Below are 26,726 nucleotides of genomic sequence, written 5' to 3' on the forward strand. Positions count from 1 at the left end.
ATTTACTGATTTGTGATCACCTGGCACTCAGTCGCTTTTACACACATTGCAGTAAAAATTCCACACCTCCCTCATGTAAGAAAATGAAAAACCCATGGGTAGTTGATCATTTACTTTTGTTCCTTTACAATGTTTTGAAGAGAATACCCTCTAGGTGACACGATTCTGAATATTGATCAGAGCAAATACGACCTCAAATCATGAATGGACAAACAACGCTCCTTAAATTCAAATTTGTTCATTGTGTCAACAAAACTCAGACAGACTGAGTTTTAAATTTTAAACCAGAGAAAACAATCTGTGCTCACACAGAGCCATTGTTTTGACTTCCTCAGAGAACAGAGGCTGTTTATAAAGCTTGATTATTGTTCAGTGTTAGACCTGGCGCTGTTGGGGCCCCTTAAATATCAGAGATACAAGCATCATTGTGCTTAATTAATGATTGACGACAGCGAACGCATAACAAGTAAGGAACAGGAACCGAAGCAAAACTGTGACAAGCTTTGCTTTTGTTTCATGTTTGTTTACTTTCAAATTAGTTTGAGCAAAAAACTGCTGTTGTGAACTACGTCACATGAACAGCTGGTTAATCTTACATACTTTAAATACTTAGTAAAAACTCTCAACATGTACTCACCAACGAGGCAACATGAGGTTACATGGTCACAGGTGTCCAGACGGCCCACTTGTCCTGAGTGACAGACACGTATTTGGAGACGTTCCAGATAAACAGGGTCACTGGCATTGATTCCTCACTGACCGGCTCCTTCTGTCTCTGCTTCTTTTTGAACAGACAAGTAAAGTGTGTGTGTGTGCACGCTGCAGGACTGTCAAATATGTGACTGGCCAGACATCATCATCAGCAGCATTATTCCTGTCACCATCAGGAGCACCATGTCACTGATGACATGAGAGACGGTCCTGCTGCCGCTGGCTTGTTGCTGCATGCAGATAAACAGGGCGGATGTCAACTATCGGAGGCAGAGCGCAGATAGACAGAGGAGATATTGTCCTCACTGGTTGTGCTGCTTCAGTCTCAATAATTCAGCACTCTGCATCTCCAGATGTCTAGAAAATAAACACACATGAAACACAAAATAAAAAGAATGAAACGAAACAATGATTTCATAAATCAGATAATCAACTTAGATCCACCTTATTAAAAACCAAACATCAATCCACTGCAATCAGAAAGCAGTTTCACACTAAAAAGCAACAAAAACAACATTAAAAAAGCGTACATTTAAACAGTACTTGATGGTAATGTGGTACATACTGTGAGGCAAACCAGGTGAGATGATTCAAAACAGTGGTTTTATCCCAGGTTCATCTTCTAAGTCCATCTTCTTGCTTATCGCTCGCTCCCTCTGCGGCTGAACCCACCATGACATCCTGTTGGGATACAAGAGCATTTCCCCGGCCCGTCCCCTGGGTCCCTCATGTAGTATTCATCTCTCTGTGAGAGCCCTATAGTGAAGGGATGATCCTCTCCAAGGTCTGCCTGTGGGAGACGCCATTTGAATGTGGAACACTTAATAGTCTTAGTTAAGCTGTATAATCCTGTGATTAGCAGCTGAGCGTAGCTGGTTTGTTGCACACTGCTAGAGGGGAACTCCATGTCAACAGTGTCGTACAGGCCCGGCTTTAAAAAAAACAAAAAAAAAACGTGTTCAGAGGTCTGAGTGGCTGCAATCCTCTCTGTATTACACACAAACCTTTTTTAACAACACATAACTATGCAGACACACACAAACACTCAACACTGACAAGATAAGAGTGCACACTTACTCTGCACACCCACACAGGTGTTGTTGGGTTATTCTGGCTGATTGAACCTCTGCTCAGGTTTTGGCTGGAGGAGCAATGATGAGAGATATGTCAGGGGAAAAAACATTCAATACATGGGACAAAGCACTTGGCAACTTATGTGCTTCTTAAAAATAACAACAAACTTAGACCTTTATAGAGGCTATTGAAGGTCTAAGATACATATTACTTTGCAAATTAATCGTTTCCTTGTAATGCAACTCATTAAATAACAACACAGTATGTGGTTGTGACTTCCTATAATATAAAACAGGAAACAGACTATATTTAATATGTATCACACTTTTCACTACTCATATTGTTTCAGTGACAGTTTGTATACTTTACCTTCCATGTACTGATATATTTAATGGACATATTTTTAACTATCTGAAATATTTCGTGCTGTTTTCTTGATGAAGTCTCTACTCGACACTTCCTGTTTACAGTTTATTTCGCGCCAGCGTGACCACGTCATCACCAACAAGCTAAACTCACAGCTGCCTTGACCTTTACCTCTGCTGTTAATTATTACCTATAAATTAATGATATTGGTAAGTTACCTCCAACATAAGATTGATTTTTTAAAAAATATTTACATATTTTTTATTTCTTCCTGTGGCTGCACAAACGGAAACGTTTAAGTCACAACCTACCCAACATCACAGGAGGTTTGTCGGTGCTCAGTTTAGCTGCGGCTAGCGAGGTTAGCATGTGAGTTAGCATGGTCGGTTCACCTGGATGTAAAAGTGAAACTGTGTGAAACTGTAAAAATGTGGCTGGTGTCGCCTCTTAGTGCCTTTTATCTACAGGTTTATGCCCTCATCTTTGTATTTGTTTTATCTGATGTGAACGCAGTCAGCCCAGTGGTGAGGGTCATGGCGAGGAAATCCTCCAGAGGCGTCGAGAGGCGCTCACAGACACGAAGGAGCCGGCGACAGCGGAGCAGCCTCCGGCCTGGAAGAACCATGATGACCCGCAGCAGCAGCACCGGCCTCGGCCTCCTGAGCAGGCTGCCGGCCGAGGTGTTGGACTTGATCCTGGACAAACTGTCCCGTGAGTGTGCCTGGCCTGGCTTTTATATAAAGAAGGAACAGTTCATCAGTCTGAAGCTTCAAACATTCAACACCTTCCCCACAGGTTGCCCTATGAAAAGAAAAGAGCAAACAGGTCCATTACAAAGGCTTTAATTTTATTTAAATTAGTCAAGAGTCAATACAGTATGAAAGATACATGACAGGTTTAGACAGTAGAAAAAGTGTTTTTAAAAATTCCTTGAGACATATTTTATACAGTTACTTTTTAAATGATTTATAAATTAATATATCAGAATATAGTTTTGCATAATGCAGAATACACACCATACTAAATACCAAAATATGTACTTTACTTTCAAGAGACATTTGTAACAGTAGTGTTGAAATTCCAGCATGGCTTAGCGCAATATAGAAAATAGAGATATAGAGATGCCCCAGCCTATAAATCATATCTTATAGAATCTAGAAAAGGGGAAATGCTCATCTGGCTCAGACCACACAAAAAATATAATTGACAATTAGTGCAAGAGCCAAATTGAAACTTGTATTTTGATATTACAATGTATTTAATTAATTTAACCCATGTGCAGCATAATGAGTTGTGAAATGGTCCTTTGTGTTTGTCAGCGCTGGAGATGAGTGTGTTTGGCATGGTGTCCAAAGAGATCACTAGACATGTGGTGAACTACATCTCCACTGTGGCCTGGAAGAACAAAACGATTGTCCAGAGCTTTCACCACTCCACCTTCCCTGAGCAGCTGTCCATCGCTGGACACTACAGAAACCTGGGTGAGCAGCACTTTTCCTGATCATCACACAGCACTGCTGTACAAAGTGAAAACATAGATGAGAGCACAAGTTGTTAATTTTGTCATATTTGGTAATTAACTTTTGTGTTGAACTGTGTCTCAGGTTTGTTGTTCAAAAGATGTACCCTGTTGCTGCCAACGAAGGAGAGGTTAAAGTTTATTCACAGCAGGTTTTCACAGGTAATAAATGGCCAGGTTATATGTTTTAATTAAAGAGTGTTAGAAATAAAATGTTATATTATTATTGTTATTATTAGCTATTATTATTACATTGTTAAATAATTTACTGAAGGTACAAACTTCAGTGTGTGGGTGTCAACCACCATTATTACACCGGGCTGATTTTATTCATCAGATGGGCAGCACTAGTTATTGTTAGAATTTAATAAAAGATTTTATTGTTAACCAAGCAGTAAAACAGTTAAAATAGAGAACAACGATTCTGACTTATATTACATTGTAATTGTATTTGAATGAATACATAGTTCCAGTTCTTATTGGTGTTAACAGATAGTATTGACCTAGTATTGTCCCATTGATATCTTGCAGAATCCCTGCTTTTTGTTGGAGCAGTGTCTAACTCCAGACTGCATTGGCTTTTCCACCTATGGTGTCTTCCTCAGGGTGAGAAATTTATGTTACGTCCAAATAAATTCCTGATAATTTGACTCTGAGTGTAATTAAACTAAATCTCAAGTACTGTTACACTTGATCCAATAAATACCATGTAATTACATGCAGATTCCATGAAACTTTCTTTGTCCGTTTGAAATAGTTTAACAAAGTTTATTGTAATAAACACTCAGACTGTAGCTACAGCCTAGTACAGGGACATGCTCAAGTGCGACACCAGGCACAGATGAAAACATACAATTAATACTTTTTGTGTTTACAACAGCAAAGGCTTTTTAAAATGTAACACCTTTACTATGTCAACACCTCAAACACCTGAAAATGGTTGCTATATTTTGTTGCCCTGTGAGATACAGTAGCATTACATGGGAAAATAAATGTCATGTTGATTCCTTTTCAGACACTTATCGCAGGGTGGGATGAACTGGAGTGCCACAGGGTGTTCAATTTTGTGTGTGATGTCACAAACCTGCTGCATAAAATTGAGGCAGTAATCACTACAAAACCAGGTGTGTGTGTGTGTGTGTGTGTTATGTCTGGAAGTGAATGTAGAGGAGGACCGAGTGTAAAATGGGAAATAATCGTCAGTCTCTCTGTTAAACCAAGTATATCCAGTCAGAAAGTGAAGTGAAGAGTTGACTCTGACCTGTCTCTCAGTGACTCTGGGCCTTTTACTTAGCGTTGTGGAAGTCTCAAAAAGCCTTTTGTTGTGTGTGTGTGTGTGTGTGTCTGTTGGTCAGGGGTGAAGTGGTACCAGGAGCTGCAGCTCCGTCTTTTCTGCCGCCAGGTTCTGTTGGACCCGTGGATTCACCAACCTGAGAGTCGGTTCTGGCTGATGCAGCTGCTGAAGCCCTGGCCCATGGTGAGCCAGGCACACCTACTGTTCATCCTCTATGGACCGCTGCTCCCTGAGGGTAAGACCACCTACCTACATACGGAACAGTTTATAGAAACATTTAAATAGCGGGGATTTTGTTTGATTTAATGAAACTGATGTTTGTTTTGCCGAGTTGGATGTTTCTCCATTTGTTTACACTCACTCCCTGAGAATATGAACAGACTGTAATCGTCCTCTGTTTGCAGTAAAGGTAATTTCCATGAATTATTGTTAAGTGGCGAGTATTACTGCTGAAATCAACCTCTCTCTGCATCAGATTTCCCTCCAGCAGAAAAAAGTGACTGCTGCCATTTTGGCTATGGCTCATTGATGTTCATGTATGTGGACATTTGATTAAATGTAAAAATGTCAGATCAGTTTGTGTAACCACAAACAGCACTAATCAAGGCATAGACATGAACTGTATTGTGAGACTGCCTGAAATACACCATGGTGTGGTGTTGTGGTCACAGTAGGTGAGCGAGTCTCTCTGCTTGCAGGCACTCTGGGTTGGCAGCATCTGGTGGACCGGGGTCAGCCTCACAGCGCTCTGTGGGACCTCGCCAGCGCCATCCTGCTGCTTTTTGGCAAACTGACAGTTAAAGGCTGGACCACAGACTCAATGGTGGCAATCCTGGAGGAGCTCATTGGTAACATACTGAAGTATAAGAGCATACTGACTACTGAAGTTACAGAGCTTCAGACAGACACATAGTCTCTGGACCCCAAGGTTACACTTAGACACATGGGGCCGGATCTACTAAGATCCCAGACAGCGGGCGCTAAATTGTTTTCGCCCGCTAAAATATTGCGTGTTTGGTTAGCTCACACAAAACAGGTGATCTACAGTACCAAGAGTAACCCGCTAAATGAAAACATGTGCAAACCGCAGTATTCAAATGAGGGTTTTGCGCGTGCTAATCGTTTCCGCCACGGAGAGTGTGGACAGAGAGCTGGATGGACGAAGGGACAGAATGACAATTGATCCGATGCATACGATGACAGCATGTGTGTTCATCTCTCTCGTGCTCTGTCATCTCTCTCGTGCTCTGTTTAGATTAATAAACACAAATCCCTACAGGGCCCAACTCGTCATATAGTGACGAACAGGCAGCAGCTGCAGCGACAATCACACACCTATAATATGTGTGTGTGTGTGTGTGTGTGTGCCGCCCATGATCCAGTGGATTAATAGAGAGCTCAGGTGGGACACACGGATCTAAACGCTCTGACCACTGACCAGAGGGATCAAAGACAGGTGAAGGCAGCGGTGACCAGCGGTCCCGGTCCTGGACTGAAACAGAGCTGAGCAGCCAGGTACTGGAGAGGAGCGCACTGGAGGAGAGACGTGCGCCGTGCGTAACCGCGCGTAAAAGACTTTTAACACGGCTGAAAAACTGTTACAGAATTACTCAGACGTGAGGAAATGCAGAGTTGTGAGATCATGGGGCTCTAGTAGGCATCAAATCAATAAACGCATACGTTTTCACAAAGTTGTATCAGTTAGTACATGGTTTTGTTGATTGTTTTTTCAGACGTGGTAAATAAAGACGCAAAAACAGCCACCGCAATCTCTTCCTGGTTTGGTAAATCACATTGCCCTCGCTAAATAAATCTATTTGCATCTACTCCTCCCAGTATTTTGCGCGTTCTGGCAGAAACGCCCATATTTACATATTCATCAAGGCAAACACGCTAAATGGATTGCACGTGCTATTTTGCCCGTTTGAGAGATGCAATCCTCGGTGCGCCGGGTTAGTAGATCAGGTTCCACATGTGTTTGCGCGTGCAATCACGTTTGCACCATAGACTGTAAAAAGAATGGACGTAGCACCCGTGACGTCACCCATTGGTTTTGGGGAGTCGTTTTTGTGACTAAAATATGGCGGCCTGAACAGCGCCATGTTGGATTGGCCGGCCGAGAACCCGCCCACTGGCCTCGAACGGCCTCGATGCTGTCTCTGGAGCTGCTCGGACCTGTCACTCAACGTTTCCGCGCCCTAATTGGCCAGAGTTTTACCCAAATAACAGTAAAACGGTAGAGTTAAAAAAAAATTCACCCCCCTCAGAGTGTGTGCGGGGGTAGAAACTATCGATTGAGAAAAAAAAACGTTCTGACACCAGGCTTTTAACATGTTTATTGAGGATGTAAAGTCGGCGATTTTAACATGGGGGTCTATGGAGAATGCTCCCTTCTGACACCAGCCCCCAGAGGAAGCCGAGGGGATTGCAGTTTTTTGAACGCGGAAGTGGGCTTCACTTCTCAGACCGACAACTCCCCCCTTGGTTTGCACACGTTTTAATACACGCAAAGCTTTAGTAGATCTGGCCCACCGTCTTATAAGCAAAGATCATAATTTATATTAAAGGGACAACGAGGAGTTTTGGAAAAGCGAAGCGTTTTCACACTACATTTATGAGCCTCCGCGCGCACCGTACATTTCTTTGACCGGGCGCAAGACGGACTCATGTTTTCATTCATCAATAATTAAAGTCAGAGGTTCAAAGAGGTTCACATACCACCGTAGTTCCGACCATAAACAGCGATGCGGCTGCGTTATTCTCATGATTCGCAACGAAGGAAACGCTGGTCGGCTCGACCAGCACTTCCGCCACCACTAATAATAACAAAATAACGATAGAGACAGAACGATATATTTATCGAAAATGGGCCCATTAACAAGTGTGGGTAGCGGAGATTCATCCACATTAACGTGAGACTTTTTTATAACCGAATAGAAACTCCTCGTTGTCCCTTTAAGTTAATATTAATAATATATTATTAATAAGATGTCAGAGAAAACCTAAGGTTCTATTATGTCAAATCTAAATCATATTTAAACAAAATTCACTATTTTAAACTGATGTGATATTATATATGTGATATTATACCTTTAATGAGTGGATTGTTGTCCTCTTCACCATGTCCAGTGATTCCTCAGCCCTGGCACGTGGAGAACGTGGCTCGTCTGTTGGTGCTGTGTGGCAGCAGTCTCTGCTACACGGTCCTGGCCAGCAAGGCGCTGAATGGACGCCTCCCTGAGATCTCCAGACTCATCGTCTACATCATACTGGTGAGAGCACTGGTTGTTCTGTCATCTGCTGCACAGGGCCTCATTAGGCTCGATCAGGTATATTGGGTCTTTACTTCAGAGTCTCATCAGTTAGGGTTGCCTTTTTCTGATTTGACACCATGCAGGTAGAGGGCAGAATTACTGGACAACTTCAACAAACTAACCATGAATGCAGGATAGGAGTGAATTGGAAAGGGTGAAATGAATCATCACTTGCTGCTCGAAGTGACAAATTTTTCCATGCCTGATTTTAGTAGTTACAGTGAGAGAGGAGTCAGAGTCTGAGGTGAAGAGAAAACAGAGGAGGTACTATCTACTTCGTACCATCTGTATTCCTTTCTACATCAAAGACGCAGGGCTCAAATGCACCTCAGGTGTGTTCGCTGGTTTCAGATGGACACAGTTGGTATTTTCCCATCCAGCATTCTTTAAATAGTAAACACACTCACTGTATGCTCAGCTGAGAGGGTTATGGGTTTGTGAATCTTAAAGGGATAGTTCAACATTTTGGCAAATTGGCTCATTGCCATAACCCCTACAGTCACAGCAGTAGGTTCGTTACCTTTAATTGTCGGTGCAAGCTATTTTTAGAACGGCGGAGCAGAGCTGCGAACTGCTCAGAGCTACGCTCCAGAGGCTAATGGGATTTCTTGGTTTCCCTCATCAAACTCATCGGATACACAATCCAACAACTCCAAAACGCTCTGGTGGACAAGTTGTGACCTGCACATTCACCACGCTATGAGATAAATAATGTAACGTTACGAGACAGAGTTGTTTTAGAGGTAAATGCCGAAAAACTGGACCTGACAGGAACGTGCATCATTGGTTTTGCATGAATTTACCTCTAAAACAACTCTGTCTAGTAACGTTCTGTTATCATCTCATAGCGTGGTGAATGTGCAGGTCACAACTTGTCCACGGAGTTGTTGGATTGTGTATTTGATGAGTTTGATGAGGGAAACCAAGAAATCCCATTAGCCTCCGTAGCGTAACTCTGAGCAGCTCACGGCTCGGCTCCACCGTTCTAAAAATAGCTTGCACCGACAATTAAAGGTAACGAACCTACTGGTATGACTATAGGGACAATGGCAATGGGCCAATTTGCCAAAATGTTGAACTATCCCTTTAAAATGAGGTGTGGTCAGCTGCCTGGTTGGCACAAGTTGCGGTGAGTGGATAAGTGATTGAGCAAAAAAACCTTGTCTGAGGTCAGAGGAGGTTATTGTAAGGACACAGTGTCAGTAATATGTGCTGTAATGTGTCCAACGTATGGTATTATGTTCAAAAATGTGTGTTGAAAAGGCATTTCAAAAGTAACCTCTTTTTTATGTGTTATTTTCCTGATTTTGACTTTTTATTTTTTTTAGAAAGTTTTTTGACTAATTAGCCTTGACACCAAATTATCTTAACTCGTAATTGCTGATTTTATGAGTTGAAGTTGTTTTGACAACATTTGTGCCGTGAAAAATGTCTGTTTGTTGAGTTTGTTTCTTTTTAACTGCTTTGCTCTCAGGTGTGTGAGAAGGACGGTTATCACATGAAGTGGGCGGTCAGGTTGGTACAACAGATCAGCAAGGTCTTCAGCTCGGCTCCTGAAAGGTTCAACTTCATCCGAGAAGTGGAGAATATGTTTTCAGACATCATCAGGGAGGTCTTTGAGTTTTCTGTGGCAGGTAAGTTTTATTTTTTTTGGAGTATGATTTTTATTCAGTAAAGTTTTAAGTCTTATTTTGACTAAACTAAATATTGAACTCACTGGAATAAATAACATGAGTTTTTGGTCCAAGAAATTTAAAACCACCATATTAAATATGGCAGCCATGATAGGATGTTAACAACAACTATACAATTATATGAATGGAGGTTGACCGAATAAGATTTCCAGATGGTGAGATGAATATGTTATGTACTGTATGCCTGGACACAATACACATGCTGTATATAGTATAGAGGAGACATTCAGGGTGTGGAAGCAGGGCTGAGTTGTCACTGAGAAAATGATTTCCCTGCTGTGTGGAGCAGCTTGTGAAAGTGTGTGTGTGTGTGTGTGTGTGTGTGTGTGTGTGTGTGTGTGTGTGTGTGTGTGTGTGTGTGTGTGTGTGTGTGTGTGTGTGTGTGTGTGTGTGTGTGTGTGTGTGTGTGTGTGTGTGAGTGTGTGTGTGTGTGACAGCTCAGACAGATGGCATTTACTGTAGTGAGAAGTCCTTATTTTTCTACTGGATGTGTCTTTGTCTGAATGTTTCCACCCAGAGCAAACCTTCATTTTTGTCTAATGCATCCCTTAGTATTTTAGTAATACATGTTTAACTCAGTGCTAATGTGATGATCAGATTGTAATTCTTGTCAGCACACTCACATTTACCCACACACGCTGAAGATATTGTATTTACAGTATGTCATTTGTATTCTCTGGACCACTGGTTCTCTTCTGGCTCGTGACCTTTCACAGTTTCAGTGCTGACCCTCACCACAGGCTGCGTTTGCCTCAGAGCTGTGAACAGTTCAACCACACAGTGATATTTCCTCCTCATTTTGTTCCTGTGTAACACTGTCTGTAGTTTCTGGTCTCCTGCAGAGGCACATACTTAAATCTATATATATAAAGTCAGTCACACCATCATAATGTGTTCTAGGAAACCACCATGAACACAGTGAGACTCTGCAGACCCTCTATATCCTCCTGGACTCCAGTGCTCACTTCCACACTAAATTCCTCCACATGCTCCTGAAGTAGGACCGATGCAGATGTGGCGAGACGCACAAAAGAGGAGGAAGAGTCAAAGAAGAAACAAACAGCAGAAATGACGGGGACTTGCCTTCACAACAATAGAAAGACTTGAACATTGTGTTGCCAAGTGAAGTGTTGTCATCGCAGCTTTGACAGTTCAGAGAGATCCGAGGATGAATGTTGTTGACTATGGTTCACTATATGCACTACAACACATTTATTAAGTGGTTGAAAATAGAAATGTTTTACTACTTTGACTGAAAAGCAGTGTTATTTATACAAGTTTTATATTAAATCTGCTCTTAATCCAATTTAGGTGTTATTTTTTATGAACAGTATTTGATATGTATTCATTAACAGTAACAGTATTTATTTGACACTATTTATTTACACTGAACCTTTCACCTTGGTGCAATAATAGCATTGTCATTGAATAATTTATTAAATTGTTATTTTCGATTTGAACTTGTCTTTATTTTATCATCATATAGTGTGTGTGTGTGTGTGTGTAGAGAGAAATTATAAAATATTTAACGTTCAGACTAATTATATTTAGAATGCATTCATGTTTGTGTTTGTAGTGTGTTACATGAGTACTAAAAAAGCTTTTAATTTAAAATTTAGACAGAGCAGTCATACAAGTTTTACTATTAGCAGATTTTTTTATTTCATTTTTTTTTAAAGAAACTTGGCGTTAAATTTGTAGCACGCACAGGAAACACTAGACTATTTGACATTGAAGTTTAAGGCCTACAACATCAAGTGTGATGAGTACTCCAAGAGGTGATTAGGTCCACTGCATCCATGGTAACAGGCAGCTCAGTTGTTCATGTGTTCATTGTTTTGATATGATCTGGAAGGAGAGAAAAACGTTTTTTTTTTCTATGACCTTGCTTTATACAGAACTGGTTAAAAACATAAACTTTTCTTGAATTTAAAGATGTGATCTAAGGGGTCACGTAGCATTTTCTGTGACCAGATGATCTACCAAGACACATACAGTAGGCTACACGGCACAAGCTTCACTTTGGGTGAAGGTAAAAAAAAAATATGTATGGGAGATCTACAGTACATAGCAGACAAGAGCTCCATTTGAACAGGATCCATTATTGTAAGGGAAGTTGAGTTTAGTACTGGAATCTCTTTTGTGTTAAATATGGTGTTTTACATCCAGAAAGATGCAGAGACACAGTCTAGCACCACAACCACCTCACACGCTAATGTGACACCGTCTGATACTTACTGTGCAATTTGTTCTATATGAGAGGGAAAAGAGACACAGGACTTAATGAGGAGGGCAGACAGCGTTTGAACTTTGACGTTGCCCTCTTTTCTCTTTTGGCCTAACGTGTGCCAGTTTTATTTAATGTACTGAACAGAAACGTTACCTTGTAGCCAGTCCAAGCCTTCCTGTAGGCCCTCTCCCTTGATAGCATTACTGGCACTGAAAAAAATAAGATGTCAGGTGTTAATCTGATTGTGGCACACACTCACTTTCTCATGACTTTTCTTGGATCTTGGATGTTTAAAGCTGTCGAGCTCTTAATCCATCTGCTTTCCATCTGTCTAATGAGTAAACAGGGAGGAAAACACATGTATTTGAGAGAGCCAGGCATTGGAAGAACTGCATGCTGCCGTGGCTCCCAATAATGTTTAACCGACGAGCCACAGAAAAGGACAAGGAATGTGAACAGACTTTGGAGACAGACCCAGGAAGTAAGCACAGAGTAAACACACCTGGTCTCATTATTGTCTCTGTTAAATACTCTAAGCTGCAAATCTGGAAGCACAAAATGTTTCTGATGGGGAAGTGACAGGACTTGGCTGAGTTCAGTCAATTTAATCCACTTCCTTCAAAGCTGCCAAATACTTGAATGATTCCTGTAGCAAACAACTTAACAATGCCTCTGGAGGTTGTTGACTTTCTCTGGTTTTTCCCTCAGAGACGCCTCTTCAGGGTGACTACTGCACAATAAGGCAGCCACATGAACGCCACAGCAGGACTCGTACAACTGTGAAAGTGTGAAGTAGCAGAAATAAAGAGCTTATAAATACTGCAGCTCTGGACTGACGGATACATTACCAGATGTGCCAGGGTTTGTCTTTGATGTTCTCCAAACACAACATCTGTGAGACCTTGACAGAGGACATGGCGTCCCGCAGATCCATCTTGTTAGCAAAGAACAATACTGGTATCCTTTTACTGCGGATATCTGGATAATGAGAAAAAAAAACTGTTGAGTCATCAACCATCTAACATATATTATTTTATTACTAGAGCCTATCCAATTAGGAAGTGATACTGGCAGTTTTAGACTCAAGAATCAAGGCAGAAGATTATGTGGACATTATGTATTGTAAAATTAATTTCTGTATTATAAAACATTACACTTTTTATTTGAAAGTGCAGTGATCAGTGAAATCAACTGTAGAGCACTGAAAACATAAAAACTCTAAACTGTTCATAATACATGAAATACTGTGAATAGACTAAAACAGGACACTGCTAATGCCAATAAATCAAATACACATTTGTATTTGTGTATCATACCATATTGAATTTGTGTGTTAGATCTAATGCATGTTACAGAGTTTCCCACAGTCGACCTGTGATCATATATGCAAAGAGAATATTACATTTAATTAATCTCATCTCTCTCTTTATATCACAGATGGAGAATATGAACCCGGAACCACACCTGGTGTTTCATAACAGTCCAACTATGATGAATATTTATTTATGTCTCTAAACTGTGTCCTGCAGATTGTGTCAACACATCAGACCGGACTGGACGGGGGAATTCACAATGAGTGCTGCGACAGGATATTTTTTTGTACCTTCGTGGTTCAGAAGCGTATCCAGCTCCTCTTTGGCAACAACCATTCTCAGTTTGTCACCGCTGTCAATGACAAATATGATGGCATGGCTTTCTCTGAGGAGGACGAGAGGAGACACTGTCAGTGACACACAGCCACGCTCGAACTAATGCTGCGCCCACTAACATACATCAGCATATCACGTTGTGCGTTTCATACTTGTAGTAATGCTCCCACAGGTTTCTGTATCTGCTCTGGCCAGACATATCAAACACTGTGAAGGACAGGCTGCATGCAGAGAGAGAGAGAGAGAGAGAGAGAGAGAGAGAGAGAGAGAGAGAGAGAGAGAGAGAGATGAGCACGACACTGCTGCATGTTTACTGTCATTTCAATGAACTAATAAAAACACAGTAGAAACGTCTCTAGGGGTCTACCTTGAACTCTTGAACTTTTCAATGTTGAAGCCAATTGTTGGGACTATTTCTTGTGCCTGCGTCTGCTTGCACACACACACACACACACACACACGAGCACAAACACACAAAAACAGACAAGTAATGGCAAAAGTATGTCAACAAGGAAACTATGAGGAAAGTATGATATGGGCTTTACCTGACTAGCATGTTTCCACTCCTCTGACAGTGGGCCTAAATGATTCGAATGCTGAAAACAAGCAATCAATGCATGATTGCAGTGACATATAGGAGACTCTGACAGGCCGTCATCCCTAGTGATCATATGGTATTAGACAAGATTTACAGTATGTGTATAACCCACATGGCAGGACTACATACACAGAGGCCTCACAGTCTTCCTCTTAACAACAGTTAAACGCAGTGGCAGTGAAGCCAGTGTTGTGTACTCACATTAGTTGGCTTCAGCTGGTTGATGATAGTGGTTTTACCGCTGTTGTCCAGTCCCAAACACAAAACATTAACCTCTTTCTTCCTCAGGCCGAGCCAGCCCGACAGTTTATCCAGCAGCCCCATTAGACTCAGTTACCTCTGCACCATTAAATTTTTAACACATGGCCCCATAGATGGTCTGATTACTGCTAATTACACAAACTGCATTCACAAAATCTCATAGAAAGCAAACAATGAAGACAAACATAGCCGTGAATAGTGTGCTACCGCTTGCTGAGAATAGACACGAGCCAAGTTGCTGCCTGGGCATCCCAGCTTGTGACAGGTAATCCTATTAAGGCGATTTAAGCTCCGTGAACCACCCGGTGACCTGATCACGGTATATGGAGCTTCCCAGGCCCCCCATCCATCCAGATGCATTTGTTTTAGTGCCCTGAAGCACCTTACCTCTCTCTGAGGACCCCCTCTCTCACTAAAGGCCCCTTGAAGCCACATGAATACACAACATCAGAAGCTCCAACTTCCTCTGCCTCTAAAATAATTGCAGCCATTGTCAATCTGCTCTGTCAGCCGGTGTCCAACACAGTCTAATTCAATCCATCTGTCGAGTACATCTGTAACAAATAAGGGACAGCATGCACAAATCCATATACAGTACAAATGTCATGGCAAAGTACGACACAGGATACAGTCACAATAACCTCATATTATACATATTATAACTATATAAGCTGACCTGAAAATGTTTTTTTCACAATAGGGCTTTGACAGTCTTCCTTAAATTTCACACCAAAGGTTAAAATTAGCATAATTGCAGAAATTCAATATAGACGCTTCACATGGCAGCTCTGGAGGGGGCCGGTGGTCCAACAGCTCCATCTCTTGGTTACGCATCACGTGTGCAATTCAATGTAGAAGTTTCAAGGTTGACAAAGGTGATATACAGTGTAACAGTGATCTAAAGCTGACAATACAACACAGGCCTACTTACAAACATGGTTGGAAAGTACTATATAAACAATACAGTTTATTATATCATTGTCATTCTATCATTTCAAGCATGGGCTAACTTTTAAGTAAAGGTGGTGTATATCTTCTGAGTGGATGTCTGCTAGGTGTCAGGCTTCGGTGAGGTGAGTTGAGGCTGCGGCTTCCAGGAGCACACACTGTTTACTGGTAGAGAACCCTCTGACCCGGTGATATGGTGGTAAATAAAAAGCGGAGAGAGACGTACGGTTCATCTTAGCACTAGAAAACAACAGCATCTCCCAACCTGAAAAAATACCAGACAGCGTTTCCTCCTTGGAAATCAATGCAGTTCTGATTCTGTTTACTCGGACCTGAGATAAAAATCGAAACAGAATTAAATGAGCAGTCAACCACCAGAACTGTTCATCTTTATTTGCAAATAAATATTCGCTGTAACTGCCTCTTACAGTGTGCAAGATCTACAACATCTCTTTGGAAATCATAGAAAAATAAAATACAAGAATTATAAGTATACTTGTACTTTGTACAAAAGAATGTTCTAACATTGCTCAGCAGTAGAACATGCTAAACAAACAGCATCTGATATTCTCCATATCCTATAGAGGGGGTGGTGAGCATGTGTGTGTGTGTGTGTGTGTGTGTGTAAATATGTGTGTGGCGTGTGCACGTTTCCCTGCTCCTGAAGGCCTGGATGCATAACTAGACTGTGAGCCACAGGCACAGACCTCTAGTCTCTGAGCCTCCGTCTGTGATAGAGGCCACAGCTGTAGACCGGCGGCTGCTCCCTTCAACATGAAACACAACTCAAACTAATGGCTCGGTTCTGTGACTGCACTCAAACTCTTCAACTAAAGTATTTCTGCCTAACAAAGTGGAGGATATTCAGTGTGTGTGTGTGTGTGCGTGTCTGTGCATGTGTAACTGTTGATTTTAAAATGACATGAGTTAAGATGCTGCTGTTAATGCTCATTATTCCTCTTCCTCTGTGGTTCAATCTCAGCTCCGTCCTAACCACACAGATCTGAGATCAGTTTTCTTCTCTCCGTCAGGGTTTAGCTACTTCTGCTGCCTCCTACTCTAACTCTACTGACACTCTGCAGGACTTTCCTACTCATCATTGACTTGGAGAATGTAACAAAATCACTTTAGTGGCAAACATCTGAATACTTGACATCATCTACTGCAGATCCAACAGTTTTCACTTCAGACTATGCTTATGTACACTGGACTCCCAAACTGACACGATTGCCACAACCTTTACATGACCACAGGGTAAGCACAGACTGGAGCAGAAGTAGTGCTCCCTGAAATCCATCAGGTGGCTTCACACCTGAGATGGATTATTCAGCTCTGACATCTTAGATCAACTTTGTCCCAGAAGGACAAACCGCTGCCTGTATCTGTGTACGCAGGCAAAAAAAAAAGAAGAAGAAGAAGAAAGGACAAACATATGTGAGAGGATTTCTGATCAATTTCTGAAAAACCATAGAAGTCCATGTTCAGTTTCCAAACGCCTCCTATCTATACAGTATCTAAGATCTGTGAAACATTCATATGTTAAGACAGTGGAGCTGTGTGAGTGTCCTGTCAGGCAACGTTTAACATTCACAATCCCAAAAAAAATCAGGCCGATCACACTGTGAGTACACTGGCTGCTAAAAAACTGTCGGAATAGACTTGTATGGTTATTCACCTGAAGGCAACGGATCCGGTTCTGCAAGCTTAGCATGTGATAATAAAAACTGGTGCATGGTGTGTGAGCCTCATGTTTACATGTCAACAAGAGTTCTCTCATTGCACAATTCTTCATCTCTCTGAGATACTGAGGTGACTGCATAATACTGTATTGCTGACTTGGATAAAAATCTTAAATAAATAAAACATTTTAAATAAGATCCAGATTTACTAGGGCTTTCACATACAGGACTGCACATATATAGATATTAGGTTATGATAATAATTATCGATTAATTGTCTATACACTTTTAAACATTCAAGAAATCGCCATTACTTACTTCTTGCGTCTTTCTTCAAGTATTAGCGTACGATTCTCTGGAGAGAGGGTAAACTAAAGCAATGCAAATAATCCCTTCATGATAAATCATTAAACTCCAAAACAACAGAAAAAAAATATTGAGAATATTTTTTCTTTTTCAAAAGACAAAACGTTTTCGATTGCACACCCGATAGCAGCTACATGAGCACATAACTCCGAGCGAGAAAAGAACAAAAGAATTTGTAGATTATGTTTGCAAATCTACATCTCTAGATATTGTTGCTCCACACACAAAGTACTGCTGCTGCAACAAGGCATTACATTCCCCTAAGTGAGGGCCGGCGCCAGTCTGTCAAGTCTGTGATAGTCTGGCAGAACCAGGTTTACTGGGTAAGAGGTGTAGAGTAGAAAAAAGGTCTGTTACTACTGGATGTGAGGGAGACCACGGGGCAGTCTGCTGGCGGTCTGTCCAATGACCTCCTGCATGAGGGGTTGAGGCTCAGGCACAGGCTGCAGACTGTCAGTCCTACAGTCTAGACTTCACTTTCGTCTGCTCCATATATCTGTCCATCCCAGTTTCTGTCTGTGGGCGTCCTCATACATGGAAACCCTTCTCCTGTTCGTGCAGTAGCTGAAGGCGAAGGGTCTGTAAGCTGCTGATGATCCGCCTCTGGTGGCCGATCAGCTCCACGCCAATACGCCTCACATCTCTAGGTCGAGAGGGAAACACAAAAACACGACACACACACACATCACTTTAACTTTGTACTTGTTAAGACTTTTGCATGAGCCTTGTTGGAGATCTTCTGAGTCACATAGACCACTGCATGTTTCCACTGCTCTCATTTTTCTATCCTCATGAAAACATTGTGTATGTGTATACAAACGATGAGTTTACCTGAGACGCTACATTTCAGTTACAGCGTCTTAAATCTACCAGTGCAGGACTCTGTATCAGCTGATCAAAGCCTCAAACACCTGAGCCAGTCATCTGACTTTTTATTTAGAAGTGGCTTATTCTGCACTGTCCATTTAACATTATTATTACTATTCCACTGATTATGGTTTATATTGGTTGTCCACCTTATTGATGAAGTCATTATCAGTTTGGCCTCTAGGATTGGTCATTACATGTAGGGCTCAGAAAAAAACTGTGTCTACATTATGAATGTGTTGGTGGAGCGAGGTCTATGAAGACAGTATTCTGTCTTTAATACTGACAGTGCATTGGAATTTATCTTCTGTGTACAGATCAACCTCTTCTATTTGAAAAAATTTATTTGTGCTTCAGCAATTTAATAAAACACTTTTTCAAAGGCTTTCAAAGCACAGTCTAAAGATGCACCTGATGACATCACCATGACTTTGTCTGGGTGACAGAAGACAGTCTGAATAGTGCTCCGTGTAATGATAATGTCAGCTCCATGAGTAAAATCAGCAAAGCACTGTTGCTGTAAAGATAGCTCCTCCTTGGTTTCTGGGCATGTAATAATGGTTATGTTTAGGTTTATCTACTCACTCAATGCCCATCCTGGCCACAGAATCCAATGTGTTGTAGCCTGCTGCCATGAAATTGCTCTTGTACTGACTCATCTTGATGGAGTCCAGCCAGTCACCGACGGATATGAACATTGGGTAGTCCATTTCCTCCCCCGGAGACTCTGGTAGACTGATGCAAAAAAAAAAAAAAAAAAAAAATCAGCTAATGTCAGATCCTGTCTAAATTTATAAAGCATTTCAGAGTTGGAAAACTAGCCAGAACTTCTCAGAGTGACGCATATTTGCTGCAACTTTTTTTTCAACTTTCTCACCCAAGGAAAGTGATGCAATCTTTGCCTGGGCTGAGGAGAGGCATCCTCTTATAGCTCAGTGTTAATTACTACTAAACTCTCAAGTTAAAGTAGTTCCAGAGACAAACATCCACTCAAATGAATCAAAGCAGCATCTAGAGTTGAATGAATTAAGAAATACTATCGAATCCTCAGTGCTGTACCTCTGAATGTCCTCTACCAGTGGCAGCAGGCTGCTGGGGTTGCGGATCAGTTTATCCAAGAAGGAGACAACATCTGTGAATTTGGGCCGATGACTCCTCTCCTTCTGCCAGCAGTGCAGCATCAGCTGATGCAGGGCCACAGGACAGCCCATTGGTGCAGGCAGCCGGTAGCCCTCTTCAATGGACAGAATCACCTGCAGAAGCAGATGGAGAGGAGAGAGGGTCAGATCTAAATGTGGAAGATGACTGCTGTGTCTGTTTGGTTGAAGAGTTGATGAGTGTCATAACCAGTTTGCTAATGGTCACTTTGAAGAGCTGTTTGTATTTGACACTTTGTTCTACAGAAAAAGGAAGGTAAACCAGGGGTGTAACATGCACTGTAATTGGCACAATTACACAAAGAGTTTAGAACAATTAAAATGTATCATGAATTTCAAATGTACCACATGTAATGTTGACTAAATTCACCTACTTTACTGCATTAGCATGCTAACTAATAATACTTCTAGAAAAAGAATGACAAAGATATATAGGGAACATTTAGGTCAAATTAATAAGAGTTCTGCCTCTTGGCAGCAAATAGTATTGACGTAGAGATGATGAAGAGAACAGAGGAAAAATAATCAAAACAGAGAGCGTGATCACATTTAATTGTTATTATAAACTTCTATCATTCCTCACAACCTCTTCCTTGGATATTTGATTTTTGTTGTGCTGAAACGACTATCAATCAACTCCTGGGTGGTTTGCTTTTTCAGCTGAGCTGATGGTATGTACTGGCCTCCATATAGTCCATCTCCAATCATACTGTACCTGTGGTTGCTTGGGAAGCATGTATCTTTGCAGGGAGCAATGGTAAGTGGCTGTCCAGGATGAGATAGTGTTAGGCTGGTTTTGCAGCTTGGCTGGCCTTTTGCCTTGGAAAGAACTTCTAAGCAATTCCCAAATCCTCCCCAAACCCCGAGACCTTAGTGAATGTGTTCGTGTGGGTGTCTGTGTATAGATGTGTAAGAGTCTGTGTGTAAGGGGTTGAAGGGATTACGGTGGAGCTTTCACACTCAGCGGAGAGAGGGATGGATCTGCTTCCTCCATGGCCCTTCCAATCCCTGACCACAGCCCAGGGATCAGCGGGTTGCTCAGCCACACTGAATCCACAGCTTTAAACCCTCCTCCCAACCCCTCTACTGGACCCAAGTCCTCTGAACCTCTGACCTTTACTGCTCTTTTCTGTTCCCCCCCTCCCTCATCTTTCTCATCCATTTGCTGAATCTGACCAGCGTTTCGGTTCCTAACCTCCTCTCACTCAGCTTTCTGATGCGAAACAGTCAGTCAAGAATCAGGCGAAAGGGCAACAGTTGTAACAGATGCAATAGAAAGTAATTACAGTCCAAAAAATGTGTGTGTGTGTGTGGAAATTCTGCAGATATTTGCAAATACAAAGAAACAACTTGTTTCTTTGTATTTGCAAATATCTGCAGGATTTTTCTAATTGTTGGCATTGCCACGCTGACGCTTCATATAGCTACAAAACATACAGTAGTGCTGGAAGTCTGGTGAGTGCTTTATTCTTTTTAGTTACATTAGTTTCAATGTTGTTTTCTGATGTGGCTGATAAAGATAGTGGAATCAGCTGTGAGTAGATGATGCATACTCACTACACAGTCTATCATTTTTCTCCCTATTTGGGTAGACATAGCTGTTTCTGCCCTCAACATTTCTACAAATCTTGATCACAGTCATAATTGCAGCGTAGTATAAACAAAATAGAACAAACTAATGACTCCAAATCTGTTTTACTTGATGCTAACTTTAATTTTTTATTATTATTAACTGAGATCTCAACTTTGTGTTTAAGGAGGAAACCAGCCGGCAGCTCAGTGGAGAGGTGGCGTGGCTTTTTCTCAGAGGAAATAACTGTAGTGTAAACCAACCTCATGATGATTACAAATACTCACATCCTGATTGGACATCTCCCAGTATGGCCGTTCCCCGTATGACATCACTTCCCACATGACAATGCCGTAACTCCATGCGTCACTGGATGAGGAGAATTTCCTGTATGAGATGGCCTCAGGTGCCGTCCATCGAATTGGGATCTTACCTCCCTGTTCACACACACACACATAATAAAATAAAGACATGTGCATTTATAGATCAACTCATCACCTGACAATCTTAAATGTTCCACATTTTACACTTTACTGGTTTTATGTTTTAAGTGTCAATATCCATTCTCTGTATTTGTGGATTTAATTTAGTTTATTCTATCTTTCAGGCTTCTCTCAGGAACTCCAGCACACAACTCAACCACTCTTTTATTGGCTGACTTTTCTGAGTGATACAATAAAAATGTAGCAGATTTTAAGTAAACATTCAGAGAAACCAAATCCAAGATTCGATGATGGGTTCAGGTGGGTGGGGCTTGGGGCATGCTTGAGGGAAGTGGCTGCTTTGTTGTGACATCACAAAGTTAAGGAAGTCTCAATGGGTCATTGTAAGGTTCAGTTTTGGGCGTGCGTTTTCTGCAGAACTAAGCATTATGATAATTTCACAGTGCACACCTGCTTCATAATAAAAAAAAGACATGGTAATCAACCTTTACACATATGGGATTTTCTTCCTAATGTTTATTAGGTACAACATCTGATAAATGTTTCAAATATATCTCCCCATCTCAATGGCCTCATTGCAATGAGTTTTGACTGAAGGAAGTTGTTGTGACAGTGTGCATGTAGAGTGCAGTTAGAGTCATGTAGAGCCATTTTAACCACGAGTGCTTCTCTTTTCTGAATCTTGAACCAAATTCTCTCACCTCACCTCACCTCACCTCACCGTGGATTTCGATCGCAGACTTGTGAAGCTGAAAGTTTACCTTGGAGCCATAAACAACATTTCTTTCTCACAATAACCTCAATAGAAACCCAGGAAATAGAGGTCACTGTGGGTTCAGACAGATTTACAGAACAACGTCCTTTCAGCAAAAACATTTTGAAGTTGAGCTTTTGCTACATAAGGCGAGTCTTTCACTTCCACTGGCCTCAGGAGAGAAATTTCATCAGTCTAATCAGGTAGGAGAGGAGTGATGCATCAGTTAGCTGATGTGGCAAGCGTACATACAGTACACTTTAGAGCTTCCGTCTGTGCACACAATCTTTGATGTTTGTCCTTCAGTGGAAAGTGTCCAACATTTCACATGTCTTTCCAAAGACCTTCCTGATACTGAAGTCATTCCATCTGCAGCTTGTTCGGGGTACTGTGGGTACAAGTTTGTACATCAGATACTCTTTATGTTACTGTGATGTTACCGAGAGGATCAGCAAAAGGCGTTGCTTGTCGGATCTACTCTGTAACTTAACGACTGTACCTTCAATAGTTTTAACTTCCACTGTTGCTTCAAATGAGGTTCTCTCAAATGCATGAAGAGACCAGGAGGGTTGGCTTACTAGCCGTAAATGTGATTGACGGAGTAAAATATGTATGCTTGATATAACTGCTGCAGTGTTGGAGAATACTGTACGTGGTGGAGGTACAGTATGTGTGTCTTGTCAATGAGACACCGATTTCTAGCACAATATTGTTAGTTTGTGTCTGACATAAATAACTGAGACATAGAGATTTTTTCAAAATGAAAAGATAAATCATTCAGCAAAACTTGGGTTATCTTTAATAATTTAAGATGACAGTGAGATGGCAAAGCAGCTGCTTTACCATGCTAACGCGCACAGTAAATACATGACTTAAACTGATCCACGCACTCTTCACACTCCAGCTAAACGTACTGTAAGGAATACTTGTCAAAAATCTTTGTTTCTGTCCTGTACTTTTGTTAAAGGGCCTAGATTTTACACTTGTTTTAGTGTTTCATTTAAAGTTTTGATATCCATTATAAGACATAGTTGTGGTTTTAGGTAACAAAACAGGTCAACAGACCAGTGACTACTTTGTTGTGACTTTGTGAACTCACAGAAGTCTGATGGCTGGTTTTTATAGCTCAGCTTGTGAATACAGGCTGTATGCATTTCTCTGTGGATTGAGGCTTTGACACTTTCACATGATTATTATAAAACCTACACCTACTTCATTATTTAAAGGAGCATTATCGCAAATCCAAATTCTTAATTCGGCCACTAGATGGAGCCAGGCGGAGCGCATCAGATATAAACAAGTGGGCAGCTGTCAGAGAGAGAGAGCAGCCTCGTTTAGTCCCCCCCCCCTCCTCCTCCCTCCTCCCTCCCCCCCCCCTCCTCCTCCCTCACCAGGCTGAATGAACGTGCAATCGCGGGAAAAAGAAAACTCGCTAGTGGAAGCGGCAGCTCTATGTCAACAACAACAGCAACTGCAACTTCCTCCTCCTTAATAACGCTGAGAGGACAGCTGAAGAAAGACACAGGGACGTGGAGACAAAGTGTTCTACCGAGCGATTCAGTGACTGTAAGCAGCCTGACACTGCTACATTACTATTTACTGTTGCATTTTTCCGGTTCGGAGGTCGGATTTGCGAGTTCCGAGTGCAATTGAACGCAGCAAGCGCCGGGCCGGCTTGGATCATAACAAAGACAAATTCTGCATTTGCCCCACGGACACTATACTGTTGGCGATTTTTTTTGTAAATTTAGTTATGGCTCCCCCCGACCCATCTTTTGCATATTTCAACTTATTTTATGCTATTACTGCTGTATTTGCGATAATGCTCCTTTAAAATACAATACAATAGAGGATCTTCAAAAAGAAATATCAAGCAAAAAAAAAAGATCGGGAAGTGTGGTATGAGGTGTTTGCAATTTTAGGAAAAGTAGGTTATGACTATAGGAAACCCTGAATTTCTAACTAGAGGAGCCCTGGCTTCAGATGCTTTTTAACGTGACTGAAATATGTAACTTTCCTTTCATTAAACATGAATGAGTTCCCAAATAAACATAATAGCAAAATCTTGAGGCAATTTTCAATACTAATAGGTAAAAGGTAGAAGTGTTGTCAGTGCTGTCATTCTTTGTGTCTGTGTCAAAACATACTGTATACAGGAGCTCAGCTATGATCTTCAGTGGATGATAGCCAAATAATAAGAGAAAATTAGGTTCAGGATTACTGCATTATGCCTCTGATCCCCTCAAGACAGGATGCTGTTGTGTGAACTGTTTATCGCTGAAGTAAAACATGTTAATAGTGAACACTTCAAGCATTAAAAAGGTAGTGTACCGTTGTGGTGTAGGCAGCCTCCGGGTCGTCCTCCAGCACTCGAGACAGGCCGAAGTCTGACACTTTACACACCAAGTTGCTGTTGACCAGGATGTTTCGAGCTGCCAGGTCTCTGTGAACGTAGCCTATGTCTGACAGGTACTTCATGCCCGAGGCGATGCCACGCAGCATGCCCACCAACTGGATGACAGTGAAGTGACCATCATGTTGCTGACAGGGAGAGCAGACAACAGAAGAAAATTAACTTACAGAAATGAGAGAAAATGGGGAGAAAATAAACACGACAAGGGAAGAACAATGACCAAAAGCAACAGAGTGTGTATAGAACAGAATATGTTGAAACATACTGTAAATCGGAGACGGTTTATTACTGACAGTTTGACAATTGACACTGTGCTGCTATAAGTAGTAGCTGCTATAAATATGCTCCAAAATTTAAGAGAAAAAGACAAACTGCTTGTTTTTCCTATGATTTTAACTAACTTTCTATTCCTCCTCTGTTTGCAACTAAGCACAATGTTGTTTAGCTTGAGCCAGTGACTGAGGGTACATTTGCTATCGGCCTGCAGGGGCTTATAATGACCTGATACACACCGACGTGTAGAGGTAGTGTGGTTCCAAAAGACTAAGGCAAATGCAGTGATGTGCTTTTTCTTTTCATATCAGCAATTTGGACCTGTGTTTATTTCCTACAAAATACTCCCTGAGGCAGGAAATACACATAATCATACCCGAGTTCTTTGATCACATCAACACTCACCCTCAGAAATGAGTCCAATGATCCATTTTCCACATATTCCACCACGATCATCACAGGTCTGCCTGCAAACACAGCAATACACGGGCCTTACACAATTAATGAATAAATCATTGTTAATACCTGTAGGTAGGCATCAGTGCTCAAAGAGACAATATTATTCGATTTTTTTTATTTTTCAATGTCATCAATCTCATATAACCCTGACTGACTGCTTGATTCAATGGATCAAGTATTATTTTAGGATTAATGTTCCTAAATGATCATCTGATCAACCACAAGATAATGTTTGGAGGTGGGAGGTAGGTGACATATTGGGCTCTGGTAAACATTGGTGAACAAAAATCCCACAGCACAAACTGTGAGCTCAACAAGTCCTAGAGGGCGGTAGCAGGGAAGTCTACGCTGGTGTGTGTTCAGGAGTGGATTGAACAGTGATTGGTACATCAAGTTAAGATTCATATTTCTCCTCCATCTCTACATGTTCAACTGGCAAATGGGATCTGTTTTGCATTCAGTCCGTCTATAACATAAAACATTCATTAGAGACACAGGTGCAGGCACACTTTCTCTATCCAAATGTTATTGTTTCCCCACAGAGGATCCCTGTGGCGTTACAGATTGACTGGTTTACAGCTGGAAGGGAGTCGTCCAGCCCCGTGTGCTGGTGAGCTGTAAAGAGCTCTCAACTGCTGGAGTGAGAAATAAAACTGTTACTGTGGCAAAGTGACACCACGGTATTACATTTCCAATTCAAGTCGTCTTTTGTCACTCAAATAGGAATATGAAAAAGGACAGTGTTACAGGTGGAGAAGACAGATTTGTAAAAGCCTTTCTTTAATACAACTAATTAACTAATTAAATACGACTGAATGCATGGTGTTTCACAATCCAAGATCAGACATAAGCGGTGTCCCTTCAGAGACTAAAGACACTTGATAATTTCCTCAGTTTCCACAATGAGGTAAAAGTACAGATGCCTATGACAATAGTGCACTTGCTCCACATATTTTCCTTGTTGGAGGAAATTAAACCAATTTGGGCAACAAGGAGATAGTTTACAGCCTGTGCCATATTACAACAAACCTAAATAATGTAAATCACCACTACTTCACACCCACAAACAGTTTTTATAAGCGGGTAA

At 41.4% G+C, this 26,726-nt stretch overlaps 3 protein-coding genes across 3 annotated transcripts in view; 1 reads left to right on the top strand and 2 right to left on the bottom strand.

The window, feature by feature from the left end:
* Positions 1-2,684: 2,684 nt before the first annotated feature.
* Positions 2,685-10,973, top strand: LOC311004783 (F-box only protein 47-like; the record flags this gene model as incomplete). Its single annotated transcript, XM_083996952.1, has 10 exons — positions 2,685-2,862; positions 3,471-3,632; positions 3,756-3,832; positions 4,202-4,276; positions 4,686-4,794; positions 5,026-5,199; positions 5,663-5,812; positions 8,094-8,236; positions 9,753-9,912; positions 10,873-10,973. The coding sequence occupies 10 exons, from the start codon at positions 2,685-2,687 to the stop codon at positions 10,971-10,973; spliced, it is 1,329 nt and encodes a 442-aa protein (XP_083853078.1).
* A 1,233-nt stretch (positions 10,974-12,206) lies between these two features.
* Positions 12,207-14,773, bottom strand: LOC311004784 (ADP-ribosylation factor-like protein 6; the record flags this gene model as incomplete). The annotated part of the gene is made up of 8 exons (XM_083996953.1): positions 12,207-12,223; positions 12,356-12,411; positions 13,051-13,180; positions 13,806-13,900; positions 14,004-14,072; positions 14,219-14,280; positions 14,397-14,447; positions 14,651-14,773. The coding sequence occupies 8 exons, from the start codon at positions 14,771-14,773 to the stop codon at positions 12,207-12,209; spliced, it is 603 nt and encodes a 200-aa protein (XP_083853079.1).
* Positions 14,774-18,231: 3,458 nt separating this feature from the next.
* The window catches only part of LOC311004390 (ephrin type-A receptor 6-like), a gene marked incomplete at both ends in the record, with an annotated part of 173,912 nt that continues 165,417 nt past the window's right edge, over positions 18,232-26,726 (bottom strand). Inside the window, 6 exons of the mRNA XM_083996441.1 lie at positions 18,232-18,346; positions 19,156-19,305; positions 19,630-19,823; positions 21,585-21,734; positions 24,826-25,035; positions 25,586-25,647. Of these exons, the coding sequence (XP_083852567.1) occupies positions 18,232-18,346; positions 19,156-19,305; positions 19,630-19,823; positions 21,585-21,734; positions 24,826-25,035; positions 25,586-25,647 (881 nt within the window). The remainder of the gene's footprint in view (positions 18,347-19,155; positions 19,306-19,629; positions 19,824-21,584; positions 21,735-24,825; positions 25,036-25,585; positions 25,648-26,726) is intronic.

This window comes from Trachurus trachurus (genome assembly GCF_905171665.1).
Source record: "Trachurus trachurus genome assembly, chromosome: 21".
NCBI lineage: Eukaryota > Metazoa > Chordata > Actinopteri > Carangiformes > Carangidae > Trachurus > Trachurus trachurus.